At 49.8% G+C, this 15,649-nt stretch overlaps 1 protein-coding gene across 1 annotated transcript in view; it reads right to left on the bottom strand.

Annotated features, from left to right (window-relative positions):
• Positions 1–15,649, bottom strand: part of UTP20 (UTP20 small subunit processome component) — a 115,106-nt gene that overhangs the window by 86,085 nt on the left and 13,372 nt on the right. Inside the window, exons 9-15 of the mRNA XM_056116487.1 lie at positions 14,568–14,714; positions 14,347–14,481; positions 12,482–12,559; positions 11,616–11,794; positions 4,069–4,221; positions 3,832–3,920; positions 510–615 (exon numbers count right to left, since the gene is read on the bottom strand). Coding sequence (XP_055972462.1) covers positions 510–615; positions 3,832–3,920; positions 4,069–4,221; positions 11,616–11,794; positions 12,482–12,559; positions 14,347–14,481; positions 14,568–14,714 — 887 coding nt within the window. The remainder of the gene's footprint in view (positions 1–509; positions 616–3,831; positions 3,921–4,068; positions 4,222–11,615; positions 11,795–12,481; positions 12,560–14,346; positions 14,482–14,567; positions 14,715–15,649) is intronic.

Genomic DNA, 15,649 nt, shown 5'->3' with positions numbered 1-15,649 from the left:
CTAGAATCTGGTATCTGGGGCCAGAGAGTGAGTACAATGGGTAGGGCACTTGCCTTGTATGTGGACAAGATGGTTTCCATCCCCATCTTGTGACCTGAGCCCCACCACGAGTAATCCCTGAACAGGAAAGGGGGTGGGGTAGGTCAAATAAATCTGGGGATCTCTGATCTAAGCCAATTAAAAATTTGTTTTGTTTTGCTTTTTTGGGGTCATACCCGGCAATGCACAGGAGTTACTCCTGGTACACGCACTCCAGAATTACTCCTGGCGGTATTCGGGAGACCATATGGGATGCTGGGAATCGAACCGGGGTTGGCTGCGTGCAAGGCAAACACCCTACCCACTGTGCTATTGCTCCAGCCTCACCAGTTATAAATTTCTATGTGACTGTAACCCAGAGATCACATGGATCAAAAAAAGGGCTGTCCTGCCGCCCACGATTTCACAGCAAGAGAAAAACGCCAGTGTCTGACTTGTTGTTGAGCTGAATTGAAGCTGTGTTTACTCACAAGACTAGATTCTTCACACGTTCCACAGGAACCAAATGAAGTACTTCAGAAGATTCTTCCAAACTGAGAAGAGTACTGATAGCCTGACACAGAACAAATAAGTTTCCTAAAGGCAGACAAAAGAGAGGAGAAAGCACATCGCTTTTATGTCTTTGCCACGGTAACTGCCAGTCATTTCATGTAGCTAACACTTGCTATTTATAGGAAGTTCTTAAAGTGCATTTCTGTCCTCTAAAGAATTACCTGTTAAATGTCAGACAATAAGGAGCTAACAAAAGAGGGCTCCCCAATGCGTGCTGTGAAGGAACAAACATGATAACCTCTCAGTATCTGTGCTGCAGACCACAGCCCCCAGAAAAGTGAGGGGACGGGGGGGGGAAGAGAGAGAGGGGGGGGAAGAGAGAGAGAGAGAGAGAGAGAGAGAGAGAGAGAGAGAGAGAAAGCTTCCATAGAAAAAGATGGTGGGGGGGTATGGTGGGAGGGAAACTGATCATTGATGGCAGAAATGGACACTGGTGGAGGGATGGGTATTGGAACATTTTATAACTGAAACCTGATCATGAACAGCTTTGCAACTGCCTATCTCTCGGTGACTCAATTAAAAACAAAACAAAACAAAAAACCCAAAAGGTTCCAAAACACATTATTTTCACTTTCATAAACTTTTTAATTTTGTTAGGTGCTTGGAAATAGGCCTGGAGCAATAGCACAGCGGTAGGGCATTTGCCTTGCACACAGCCAGCCCAGCCCAGCTGGGTTGATTCCTCCGCCCCTCTCGGAGAGCCCGGCAAGCTACCAAGAGCATCTCACCCGCACGGCAAAGCCTGGCAAGCTCCCCGTGACGTATTCAATATGCCAAAACCAGTAACAACAAGTCTCACAATGGAGATGTTACTGGGCCTGCTCGAGCAAATCGATGAACAACGGGAGGACAGTGCTACAGACAGTGCTACTTGGAAATAAAAAATAACTGGGAAGAGGGGTAAATTCAATGATTCCACCCATACGCATTATTAAGATAAAATTAGATGAGCAGAGAGAGAGTGCAGTGGATAGGCACTTGCCCTACACACGGCCAACCCAGATTCGATCCCCAGCACCCCCTGTGGTCTCCTGAGCACAGAGCCAGGAGGAAGCCAGGAGGAGGAAATCCTGCTCAGACGCAGCCCCCAAACAAACAAACAAAAACCTCTAAAAATCAGAATTGGGGGAGGCCTTGGGATTCCGTGAAGGGTTCCTATGCCTGCCACATACAATGTCCTGGGCACGAATCCTCAGATGGGCACCACAGACCCAGCCCCTTCCATGCACTGTCATTCCATAGAACAATTTTTTTTTTTTAAGTTTTTGTGTCAAAACTAGCAGCATTCAGGAGCAGCCCTATGACCTCTGGCAGTGCTTGAAAGACTGTATGTGGTACCTGGGATCAATCTGGGGCCAGCCACATTCAAGGCCAGCGCCTGAATCCCTCTACTATCTCTCCTGAGCCCCCTCTAGCGCAACTATTTAGAAGCTAGAATTGGGGGTAGGGGGGTGGGGGGTGGAGTGTCATCTCGGACCTGTGAGAAACCTAAGAAACTACTGGTGTGACTCCGAACGATGTCATGTCTCCCGCTTATAAAATGCACATATGTACCTGGCAGCATCCATTATTATTGTACATTACTGTTGACTAGACACAGACTCAGTCCAGAGGCTGGCAATCTAGGGTGCACAGGATAGATCTTCTAAGGCAGCCTGTCTTTATACGCCAGGAGCTAAAATGCTTTTCACAGTTTTAAAGCGTTTTTGTTTTTTGGTTGTTTTTTTTTTTTTTTAAATAAAACAAAAAAGCAAAACACCATGCCACGAAGATTGAATGAACCTAAAATACTTGCCATCTGGTTCTTCACAAAAAACATTTGCAAAGCCCCTAGTGGAGACTATACCAAGTGCTGTCCAGCAGAACTCTGTGAAATGATGACTGTTCCATACTCAGGGTAGCATAAACCCACAATCCACTATCATAACCACCAGCCGCCTTCGGCTACTGAGCATTTAAAAACCTGAATCTTAGGGGCTGGATAGTAGATAGTAGAGCAGATAGGGCACTTGCCTTGCCTGTGGCTGACCTGGGTTTGATTCGATATGGTCCCCCGATATGGAACAGGTACCCTGGGTATGGAACTCACAGCTGCTCCTCCCAGACGGGAGTATAAAATGAGGCCCCCATGACCATGCCACCGGACTCCATGCCAGGCTGTTTTCACTTGAGGTGCCCCAAGAGGGGCGGATGAGAGCCCTTCCCGCCCCAAGGGACCCAGCCCCGACAGCCGACTTCCACTACCCAACCGCCGCCACGCCCCAGGCCACTTTCCAAACCGTGTGGCCGCTTTGCATTATAGAACACTTTCTACCCATTTTCCATAATTGCCACACCATATTTGATGGGGTTCAGACAGTAGGCAACACACCATAGAGAGAACTATATAAATATATGCCTCTCGGAGAGCCCAGCAAGCTATCTAGAGTATCCCGTCCGCATGGGCAGAGCCTGGCAAGCTCCCCGTAGCGTATTTGATATGCCAAAACCAGTAATGACAACAGGTCTCATTCCCCTGACCCTGAAAGAGCCTCCGATTGTTGGGAAAAGATGAGTTAAGAAGAGGCTACTAAAATCTCAGGGCGAGGAGGAATAGAGACATTACTGGTGCCCGTGCAAGTAAATCGACGAACAACAGGATGACGGTGATAGTGATACAATGGTTTCCCGAGCCTGCCAGGAGTAATTCCTGAGTGCAGAGCCAGGGGTTATCCCTGAGACAGACACATTAATGCTGAAATCCGTGAATGATGCCTAGACTCATTCTTAGAAAATAACGCTAGGCTGGAAGAAAACAAAAGGCCTGCTTTCACAGTGTGGCTCGGGTGGGGGTGGAGAGACAGCCCAGCACACCACAGGAATAGTGTCCGGCGCCGGGAAGCCCGATTCTGCCTGGAAGAACTCAGCGGGCCTTCCCAGCCGTGTCTGGAAAGGTAAGAGCTCACCACAGGACAAAGACCGAGAGAGGCCCGGGAGATTTGCGCGTGGGCAGCCAGTCTGGCTCAGGGTGAGCAAGTGGGAAGGCCGGGAGCGCAAGGGCACGACAGCCTGGCCCGTCTGTCCTCAGGAGGTAGACGCACGACCTTCACGGTCTGGCCCATCCCGTCCAGTCCTCTTCTCCCCCCACGCACCACAGGGGGTTGTGCCGGGACACAATGCAAGCACTGTTCCTGGGCCTGCCCTGGCGTGTTTGTGGTGGCTCTGGATGCACCAGAGAAGCAGTGTTGACTGTGAACTGACCTTTTCCCAAATTCCCTGTGTCAATACTCAGGAGCAGGGCTTCCACGAAGCAGGCGACCGGTGGCACCACCTTCTCCTTCTCCAGGGGTCTGTTGGGTGGTGGTGGGGGGGACAGAGAGGAAAAGCGTTTGGGTGGCAGTTACAGGCCGCAGCAGGGATGGACAGATGGGCGACCCCACCTGAGTCTGGAACATCCCCCCCAGCCCTTTCCCGGTCGCACGGAGTTGGCTCTCTTACCGAACATGAGGCAACACGACGAGGGCTGCCCAAGAGCGCGAGAGGCAAGCATCCCGGGCGGGCGGCCGCTCGATCATGCCCAAGAGGTGGTCCAGCACCGTCCTGGCCTCCTTTCCTCCCCTGGACCTCGTCCTCCTCTGTCGTGTACATGCTCTGGATGGAGGGAAAGAGAGACGGGGGTTGAAAACAAAGCAGAGCTGCTCTTGCCTGCGGGGTGGGTAAGAAAACTGTTTCCTTTGCACCTGCAGAACACTGAGGGGAGAGGAGAGAAGAGGCGGAGGCCGACCCTCGAAACCAAACCAATTGAGTCACTGCTGATTTTCAGTGGAATGATCCTTCTATGACCCTTCCATCCTGGCTGCGGTCTCCTCCTTCTATTTTTCCGCCATAATTCTGCTTCCTGACCTGTCTCCTCTGGTTTGAGGCATCATTTCTGAGTGTGGCGCCCAGAGTGGCACATTTTTTAAGAACTGGGAGATGTTCAGAGTAGGGAGCTGACATCTTCCGTTCTCTCTATTCCTCTTTCGTATCCTCGTACCCTCTTCCTTACTTTCCATCACTGTCACTATAATGTTGTTCATCGATTTGCTCGAGCGGGCCCAGTAACGTCTCCATTGGAGACTTTGTTGTTCTTGTGTTTGGCATATCGAATACATCACGGGTAGCTTGCCAGGCTCTGCCGTGCGGGCGAGATACTCTCGGTAGCTTGCCGGGCTCTCCGAGAGAGGCGGAGGAATCGAACTCAGGTTGGCCATGTTGGCTGTGTGCAAGGCAAACGCCCTACCGCTGTGCTATCGCTCCAGCCCTTCCTTACTCTCATACCCTGGTTTTTTTTTCCACTCTTGAGGTCACACCCGACGATGCACAGAGGTTACTGCTGGCTCTGCACTCAGGAGTAACCCCTGGCGGTGCTCAGGGGACCATATGGGATGCTGGGAATTGAACCCAGGTCAGTTGCGTGCAAGGCAAACGCCCTACTCACTCTAGCTCTCTTCCATACCCTCTTGCACATGTTACGAGCTGCTCCACCAGCATGGGCTGACTCTGCAGTGATCCCAGTGCCTCTGACAACCGGCATCACTACAGCGATGAAGATTCTGTGGAAGTACTTTCTCTGCTGCTTTAATCAGATTAACTGTTTAAACAGATTAATCAGATATCGCTGGAGCGATAGCATAGTGGTAGGGCGTTCGCCTTACAAGCGACCAACATGGCCGACCCGAGTTCGATTCCTCCGCCCCTCTCGGAGAGCCGGGCAAGCTACCGAGAGTATTCGATATGCCAGACACAGTAACAACAAAGTCTCCAATGGAGACGTCACTGGGCCCGCTCGAGCAAATCGATGATCAACGGGAGGGCCTTTACCTTTACCTTTAACGACCAGTTACTAGACCATGCTTTCCCACACTTTCCCACAAACAATGCTGTCTGTTCCTTTGGCACTGTTCTTGTTAGCCTCCCTTAAACTCTGCCAATGAACAATACTTCAACCTACAAGGAGGGAGGGAACAGTAATCTAATCAAAAGGAACAACAGGAACTGTGAGTATAAAATGTATCATTTATCTTCCATTGTCCAGTTCTCAGTTACTGAGAACAATTACCAGTAACAAGTCTCACAATGGACACGTTACTGGTGCCTGCTCGAGCAAATCCATGAACAACAGGACAGTGCTACAGTGCCACAGTCCAGTTCTCAGTAGAGGCGGGGACCAGTTTTAATTCCTGTTCTTTTTATCATTAAAAGTAACCCCCAGGAAAAGGCAGCTGAGACAGAGAAGGAAGGACCAAATAAAGGGTGTTGGGAGGATCCTCCCAGGATGGGAGATGCATGCTGAAAGCAGACTATAGACCAAACGTGACTGCCACTCAATGCCTCTTTTGCAAACCACAACACCCAATAGGAGAGAGAGAACAAAAGGGAATGCCCTGCCACAGAGGCAGGGGGGGATGGGGAGATGGGGGGGGCGGGGGATATTATCCATGGTGGTGGAAAATGGGCACTGGTGGAGAGATGGGTATTTGATCATTGTGTAATCGAAACCCAAGCACAAAAATTTGTAAGTCTACAACTGTACCTCATGGTGTTTCACTAATAAAAATTAAAAAAAAAAAAAGTAACCCCCCAAAGTTGATTCTTTCGTTTAATACTCACCAGGACACTGTTCTATTTTTTGGGGGGGAGGGGGGGCACAGTCTAGGCCATATTCAGTAATCCTCAGAGGTTACTCCTGGCTCTGCACTCAGGAATTACTCCTGGCAGTGCTCAGGGAACCGTATGGGATGCCGAATCAAAACTGGGTCAGCAGTGTGCAAGGTAAAAACCCTACCCACTGTACTATCACTCTGGCCCTCTATGATTTCTTCATATGATTTGTTTTTTCTTTTGGTTTTGGAGCGACACCCAGCAGCGCTCAGGGGTCACTCCTGGCGAGACCCAGGGGACCATATGGGATGTCAGGGATTGAACTCTAGTCAGCTGCATGCAAGGCAAGTGCTGTACCCACTATACTCTCTAGTCTTCACTATGATTTTCATAGCTACCTTGATAGTCTTTCTAGTGACTGTGACTCAGGAGACCAGAAACATTAATACCAAGACGCCTTTAAAGAAGTGGATTCTAAGTTGCCGGGTGACTCCACTGCTGTGATCACATACGCCAGGGCATTCCTCCAAGAAAATCAGTCTCACCTCATGTGTGGGGCCCCGTGTGATGTACCCTCGCCCACTTCACGTGCTCACACCCCACTTTCACTTTCGGATGCTCCTGCCTTCCTTCTCCCCCTGGAACACAAGGGGCTTCCTCTCATCCCAGCTCCTTTGCTGGGACTCTTCCCTCTGCCCAGAAAGTCCTTCGCTTGCCTTCTCCGCAAGGGGATAAGAGGGCAGGGGACTCTTTCCCGGGCAAAGCACAGTCTCCTCAGTGACTCTCCGTACTAGTTTGCTTTCCTCTGTATCACATCTAAAAGGCCTTCCCAGGGGCCGAGCAACAGCACAGGGGTTCAGCGTTTGCCTTGCAGGCTGCTGAGCTGGGTTCAAGTCCTGGCATCCCAGATGGTCCCTGGAGCACCACACGAAGGAATTCCTGAGTGTAGAGCCAAGAGTAACCCCTGAGCACTGCTGGGTGTGACCCAAAAAGCTAAAACATCTTTTAAAAAAAAATAATAAATACGAAATTGCACATAAGCAAATAAATAAATAAAATGACCTCCCTGCCTTCCCTAACCAAGAATGCCATCTCCCGCAAACAAGAGACTTTTTCTTATTCACTGCTACACCCCTGGTACCCTAAGCATCTGTCAATGAAAGGATGAACTTGTCTTCTGGAAAACTCTCCTGTATATTGTAGCTAGTTCTACTCACAGTAAACCCGAGAAAGAAGTGGACTATCACTGAGAAGAATCAGACAAAGGTGCCACCTCCCCCCCCCGCCCCCACAGACCCCATGTATGTATGCGTATGAGTGTATGTTTTGCGTGCGTGTAATGTGTGTGTGTGTGTGTGTGTGTTTGGCAGGGGTGGGGGGGTGAGTTGGGGAGAGCAGAGGGCTGTTTAATCAGAGAAACAAACTGAAGCAGCAGCAGTGCTCCATGCCAATATGCCTGCCTGCATTTATTCTCATCCAGCTGCACCCCACGGGATCAGAGACGGCGGAGAGGACTGTGTGAAGTCTGGCCCATGGGCTCAGCCAGAAACCGGGACTTGCACCCTGGAAAGGAACAAAGCAACTGCCCTCCCGTGGTCCAGAAGTTCTGCTCAAGAACTTTCCACTGCTGGAAGCCTGGTTTGGTGCCCCAACTGAAATACAGCCGTGTGAAAGGGATCAGTGGCTCCCACCTCAAGGGTTGCCGTGACATTATGAGGAGAAGGGTTCTGTAGGAAACGGGAAACACAGCCACAGCTCTAACTAACCCACGAAGGGGAAAAAAAAATAAAGTATCAACTCAAAACAGGAAGAATGAGGCAGTTGCTTCCCATTCCAAATTTCTAGACGCGCACCCACTCGACTATTTGAAAAACGGTACGCATAAAATTTCTCACATGTTTAGACCAACTTTGTTTCAGCTTCTGTAGAGTATATACTATTTTTTAATGAAATCAAGTAATCCATGGCCCTTTTTAGTAACTCAAACAATGCAGAGACATTTAATCTAAAACCAAATACTCAATCCCTTCCCATCTCCTGATATGCAGTATTATGTACTTTGGAAGAAATATAAATTCTCCCCAAACTGAACTATCAGTATAGTCCATCTGCAAACAAAATCCTGGCAAGGCTTTTTTAAGGTAGACATGACAAGCTTTTTAAAAATATTTATAAAAGGACCAGAAAAAGCAGAAACCATTTTTTAAAAATGAAGAAGACAAGTGGGAGGCCTTTATTTTTTTCAAGATTTTTGGACTTCCTTAGTAGCTCTACAATTCGAGCAGTAAGGTACTGTAATAACGGAGCAGCACAGACAACGGAACAATGGACAATGAAACAGAGAACCCAGAGCAGACAGTACACAAACACCCAGCTGATTTTGACAAGGGTGATCTGACTTTGGCAAGGATGATGAGTCAGTTCAAAGAGGCAAAAAACATAAGACACCTGACCTGAACTTGGCACCTTATATCAATATCCAAAGTGACTCAGAGTGGATCAGGGACCCAGGGGTTTTGTTCAGCTCCTAGAACAAGCAGGCATGAGGCCCCGAGTCTGCCCCCAAGCTGGTCCACATACTGAGAGAGATCACAACCACTGCTGAATACCTATCAGCAGAAGGTGTGTTCCCCAGCTCGACCTATCCAAGTGCATAAGAGAACCACGGCCTAAAGTGTTTGACCCCCAGTGACCCCACAACTAAGTGTGTGACCAAAACCAAACGGGGACCCTGGTTATCACCACAAGAGAAGTGGAAGGGGGGTGAGGAGAGGATCTCAAAGTGGACTTAAATGTAAAACTCTGAAATTTAAAAAAAAAAAAATTTGCGAATTCTTCAAAAACACTGTCCCTAACAACAACATAAAGCTTGGTGCACAGGCTCATCAAAATGCGAAAACTGATACAGCCGGAAGAGAAGGGCCCATGGAGGGCGGGACCCACAACTCCCGGAGAAAAAGAAAAAAACAGGTTCCAAAAAGAGCCGAGATCATCGGGAAGTACCAGATGGGGTAGGTACCGCATCCCGCCTCCCCCAGATGGAACCCCGGTGACCAGAAGCCTCTACAAGCACAGCTCGAGTATGCGGGAACTAGGACTTTTCCTCAAAACCGCGTGGCCGCTTACGCGGCCGCACGACATCTCTCTATATACAAAGTGATCAATGGGAAGTAAACCACCCAACGTTTCTCCCTGAAAATCAGAGTTAAGTTTGGAGCACGGCCACAGCCCCAGAAACACAAGGACTTAATGCAGAACCCAGCAGCTTGGAGCAGAAAAGTGAACGGACTATGCGTTAATCCAGGCCATCATGTCTACCCGGAGGGGAAAGGGTGTTGCCCCATTCGCCCTCTCTTCTCTGGAAAGAAGGATGGCGGCCACATGGGAGCCTTGTGGACAGCAGGTATGAGCCCGGGGTGTGGGGGCGACTAAAACCTCATGGGAAGGGGGGCGTTCCGGTCTGTCCTTCAGCCCTACCGAGGTCACCAGTTACCCCCCACGAGCGGCTCTCCAGCACAGCCACGGCCCCAGAAGCACAAGGACTTAATGCAGAACCCAGCAGCTTGGAGCAGAAAAGTGAAAGGACTATGCGTTAATCCAGGCCATCATGTCTGCCCGGAGGGGAAAGGGTGTTGCTCCCTTCCGCCCTCCTCCCTCTGGAAAGAAAGATGGCGGCCACACGGGAGCCTTGTGGACAGCAGGTATGAGCCGGGGGTGTGGGGGCGACTAAAACCTCATGGGAAAGGGGGCGTTCCAGTCCGTCCTTCATGCCCTACCGAGGTCACCAGTTGCCCCCCACGAGCGGCTCTCCAGCACAGCCACGGCCCAGAAGCACAAGGACTTAATGCAGAACCCGGCAGCTTGGAGCAGAAAAGTGAACGAACTATGCGTTAATCCAGGCCATCATGTCTGTCCGGAGGGGAAAGGGTGTTGCCCCATTCGCCCTTTCCTCCCTGGAAAGAAAGATGGCGGCCGCATGGGAGCCTTGTGGACAGCAGGTATGAGCCGGGGGTGTGGGGGCGACTAAAACCTCATGGGAAGGGGGGCGTTTCGGTCCGCCCTTCACACCCTACCGAGGCCACCAGTTGCCCCCCACAAGCGGCTCTCCAGCACGGCCACGACTCCAGAGCACAGAAACCAATTTCTTAACTATCTGACTTTCAGTAGAAATACTTCCAGGGTCAATAAGTAAAATAGCAGAAATCCAAAACCAACATTTAATTCTTGAACCCAGCTGTAGAAAGCAAATCACTTCACAATGCTTTTTCAGCATGTCTGATTTGGGGGGGGGGGGGGGGGGGGTGAACTCTAAATAATAGTGGTGAATCTTTTAATGAAACAATGAATCTAATCAAAGCAGATAGAATGTTAACTAGAATTCATCTGCCTCACAGGGACTGGGAGGGGTGGGGGGTGGGGTCTTATTGGGGTTCTTCATGGTAAAAAATAAGTATTGGTAAAGGGAAATGTGTTTGATATTTGCATGACTGAGACCTAAACCTGAAAGCTTTGTAACCTTTCCCACAGTGATTCAATAAATAAATTAAAATATATATATGTATATACATATATATTATATGTATACATATAACGTACATATATATTATATACCACAAATGAACAAGAAAAAAAGCGAAAACTAAAAAAAAAAAAAAAGTGAAAACTATCCTCCATGGAACAGCATCAACAGCTAGTCCATCACTGGGAGGACGTACCTGCCAATCACATGCCTGGCAGAGGACCTGCATTTGGGATAAATCGAGTCCTCTACGGGCTGGAGCGATAGCACAGCGGTAGGGCATTTGCCTTGCACGCAGCCAACATGGCCGACCCGAGTTCGATTCCTCCGCCCCTCTCGGAGAGCCCAGCAAGCTACCGAGAGTATCTCGCCCGCCCGGCAGAGCTCCAAGCTCCCCATGACGTATTCGATATGCCAAACACAGTAACAACAAAGTCTCCAATGCAGACGTTACTGGGCCCGCTTGAGCAAATCGATGATCAACGGGAGGACCGAGTCCTCTATGGCAAATAACACTGGTTTGTGGGGAGGCAGCTCATGGCCACCGAAAGCACCCGTCACGCACCCCCAGTTTGAACTCACGCTCTCAAAGCTCAACCATAAAGAAACAACCACGGGCAGAGGGGGGACAGTACAGGGCTTAAGGCACCTGCCTTGCATAAGGCCAACCTGGGCCCAACCCCCGACCCAGGGGCCACTGTTTTGACTTTGCAAACTATAACCAGACTAAGGGATGGTGTGACGCTTCGCTTTTGTCATGGTAGAGAGAGGAGGTCCTGCCAGTGGATTCACAAAGATCCTGGCTTTATATAGCATCCTTGGCATGCTATTTTCAAACTGAGGTGGCTGGCAGCGATACCACGGGCACGGTCCGAGCACTTACCCCGCCTCCTGCTTCGGGAAAGCCAGAGGATACTTCTCGGAGGCCATGGAGCTGGCAGAGGGAGGCGCGGCCTTGCTCAGTACCAGCTTGGTCAAAAGCGCCAGAGCTTCGTCGGTGGCACTCGCGTCATCCGCCAAGAAGCAAGTCTCAAGGTACAGGAGGAGGCTGGGCAGGAAAAGCTAAACATAAGACAGGAAGTCACGATGATGGACCAATTTCAGCGTGCCTAATAAAGAGATTATTCAAACATTTCCACAAAGTAAAAAAAAAAAAAAAAGAAACAAACAGATCATAAAGCATCAGGAACTATAAACCGCTTGGACCAGCAGGACTGTAGCACTGTAGTCCCGTTGTTCATTGATTTGCTCGAGCGGGCACCAGTAATGTCTGCATTGTGAGACTTGTTGTTACTGTTTATGGCATATCAAATACAGCACGGGTAGCTTGCCAGGCTCTGCCATGCGAGTGGGATACTCTTGGTAGCTTGCCAGGCTCTCCGAGAGGGGTGGAGAAATCAAACCAAGGCCATCCAGGGTCGGCCGCTTGCAAGGCAAACGCCCTAACTGCTGTGCTATTGCTCCAGCCCAGACCAGCAGGGCAATAAAGAACAAACAACAAAGCCAGACTAAGGAGCAAGGTCTTCAACATGGAGAGAAGGTGACAGCACTGGAACTCTAGACCCAGCCTACCAGCAGGTCAAGAAGATAGACAGGGCCGAGATCAGCCTTGTTCCATCCCGGCACAAGACCTCCTGGGCATGGCCAGGAGTGGCCCTGCCCACTGCATTCTCTCTCCAGCCCCCCAAAGTCTAACTATTTACGACGGAATAAAGGACACACACACAAAATCAAATTTATCTTACTCACCTGCTCGAACTGCTTCATAGGAAACATGACTTCGGAAAAATCCAAAAGCAAACGTCTTTCAAGTCGGCTCTCAAAAATCTGGAGACCAGAAGCAAGAGTGTGATTTTCAGTACCCAGACTACTTTCCCCAGTCCTGGAAAAGCCTACGTGGAAGAACATCTATTATCTACACACACATCCCCGAAGCCTTGCAGGCCACTGCCCGGCAAGCCGGAGCTAGTGGGACAGTTGACAGCAGGCTCCGGGAGGCCACAGGACAAGAAGCCAGCAGCTGAGCAGCGACTGTGCAGAGGGACACCCCCAGGTGGGGGCCAGAGGCAATAAGGGGAAGGTGGGCACATGGCCGGGATTCCCCAAGCCTGGCCCTCTTCCAGGGAATGCAGACACGCAGAGCTCTGCCAGGCCTTTCCCCGTGACGGAGAGTGACGAGAGGGCAAGCAGCCACTGTCACCCCTTCCCTTATTCTTGACAGCGCTACACTTCCGGGGGAGCTGGGGAAAGCCCCATGGACTGCTCTGGTTTTCAATCCCTCTTGCCACCCATCTCTTCCCCAGAACATCTAAACCACAGCCACCAGCAGACCGTTCCCTGCCTCACCACCGTTCCCAAGGCCTTGTGTTGCCTGTTGATGGAGGCCCCGCTACTTTTTCTTTTCTTTCTTCTTTTTTTTAATGAATCACCATTGGGTACAGTTACAAACTTACAAACTTTTATGCTTGCCTTTCAGTCATACAATGATCAAGTACTCATCCCTCCACCAGTGTCCATTCTCCACGACCAATGATCCCCGTATCCCTCCCCCACCGCCCTCACTCCCTGACTCTGTGGCAGAGTATTCCCTTTTGCTCTCTCTCCTTATGGGTGTTATGGTTTGCAATAGAGGTAATGAGAGGCCATCATTCGGTCTGTAGTCTACTTTCAGCACTGATCTCCCATCCCGAGCGGGTCCTCCAAGCACCCCTTACTTGGTGGTCCCTTTTCTATCTGAGCTGCCTTCTCCCCCAGCATGTGAGGCCGGCTTCCAAGCCATGGAGCAATCCTCCATCATGTCTACTATTCTCGGGTGTAAGTCTCCCATTCTGTTACTTTATATTCCACAAATGAGAGCGATCTTTCTATGTCTGTCCCCCTCTTTCTGACTCATCTCATTTAATATGATACTCTCCATGTTGATCCACTTATATGCAAATTTCATGACTTCATCCTTTCTAACAGCTTCATAGTATTCCATTGTGCAGATGTACCAAAGTTTCTTTAACCAGTCATCTGTTCTTGGGCACTCGGGTTTTTTCCAGATTCTGGCTATTGTAAACAGTCCAGCTCCTTCTTCAAGTAGAACAGAACCTTGAAGAACACATCTCACCTCAGTGTCCAGGTGCCACCTGAGTGTTGAATGTTTCTTAGCATGTCTTGCCTCACCTCTTATTCTTAACCCCTTCTCTGATTAGTCAGCCCTGGAGGATACCTCCAGGGCAAGCCCTCTGGAAAAGGCTTCACTGCCCAAACCCAGGCAGCACAGACTGTTACGTAAGTAGCAATGCAGGGTCCATGGGTCATTTCAGGAGATAATCACTACTTCCTTTAGGGTCTCGCTTTCCCTCCAGCCAAAACCCGCTGGCCCCCACAAGGAACAGCCTAGGAGATTGGCTGGTGGGAAGCTCCACCCGCCAGCTGAATGTTTGCTGAACAGATTGGCTTTACCACATTCTGTTTTGCTTATTTTCCATTTCAGCAGGTGAATCATAGCTCTTAACAAGATTATACATTCCCTGGAGGCAATGCTTCACGTAGCTCCTCCAGGCAGCCTTACCCAGCACTAACCTCCTGTGGAACCACCCACCTACAGTGTGTTTCCAGCGAATTACCTTTTCTACGGTTTCTTTGATGAGGGCCTCTGGCAAGGACACATGCTCGCCTAGGAGCAAAGCGGAAATCACATCCAAGAGGGTTTTGCAGCAAGACGTGGAGAGATGGGCAATTTGTAACGTTTGAGACAACACCTGTAAGATCAGAGGCAAAACAAAGCCAACTCAGTGACTGACTTTGGCAACCCGATGGGCTCGAAGCGTCAATGCTGCCAACTCACCATGCACACACCCTCTGGGTTAGTTATCTTCGCTCCGTTCCCGTGCTTGACGAGGATCAGGTAGGTTTCCAACAGCCTTCTCATCTGCTCAGAACCATCCTCAGAGTTCCTTTGGGTTACTTTGGCGTGCAGGCTCAGGAGTGATTCCTGCAGAGGAGGGATTTCAGAGAGACCAACCATCAGCCTTGGCTCATCTGGTTCAAACGTTCATATTCTAGAGCTCTGGGAGAGGAAGATGGCACTGGCCGGCTGAGGACCGGAAAGTAACAGCTCATGGCACCGACTGCTCTGAGCTCTTCACCTGGGTCTGCTGGCAAACCTCACGGGAACCTGACATCACCCCGTTCTGCCCGAAGGGAAGACCTAAGCATAGAAATTTAGGTTACTTCCACTGAGTCTGACTTGCCAGCAGTGACACAGCCAATGTTAGAACAGTCTGGCTGCCAGGCACTCTTCACCACTCCCCGTTACCAGACTGCAGGAGGACGAACTTAGGCAAATTCTAAGGTGGCTCGGTCCAATGACACAAGACTGTAATGCGGGGGCCAGAGGGATAGTACAGTGATAGGGTGCTTCCCTTGCGCACGGCTGATCTGAGTTCAATCCCTGGTATCCCATAGGGTTCCCCCAAGCACTACCAAGAGTAATTCCTGAATGAAGAGCCACGAGCAACTCCTGAGCGTTGCCAGGTGTGGCCCCCCCAAACTAAAATCAAAAAAGACTATGATACAACCTGAGAGAAAAAAAGTAGGTAATAAATCAAATAAAAACAGGCCAGACAATAATAGCTGATCACGCTGGACAAGAACTGAATGCTAAAAGTAGGTAAAGGGACATTCTTTTTAAAAAAAAATTTTTTTTTTACTGAATCACCATGAGATAGTTACAAAAGTTTCATGTTGGAGTTTCAGTCCTACAATGATCAAACACCCATCCCTCTACCAGTGCATATTTTCCCACCACCAAGGCACCAATGTCCCCAGTATCCCCCAACCCCAACCTTCCCCCTGCCTCTATGGCAGACAACTGACCTGTCAGTATCAATATTGCAAAACATGATGCCCAAAAGGAGAAAGAGAGAG

This window comes from Sorex fumeus, unplaced genomic scaffold (genome assembly GCF_029834395.1).
Source record: "Sorex fumeus unplaced genomic scaffold, SorFum_2.1 ptg000003l, whole genome shotgun sequence".
NCBI classification, from domain to species: Eukaryota; Metazoa; Chordata; class Mammalia; order Eulipotyphla; family Soricidae; genus Sorex; species Sorex fumeus.
Note: the sequence above shows the minus strand (reverse complement) of the source record. Positions and strands in the feature narration are given on the sequence as shown.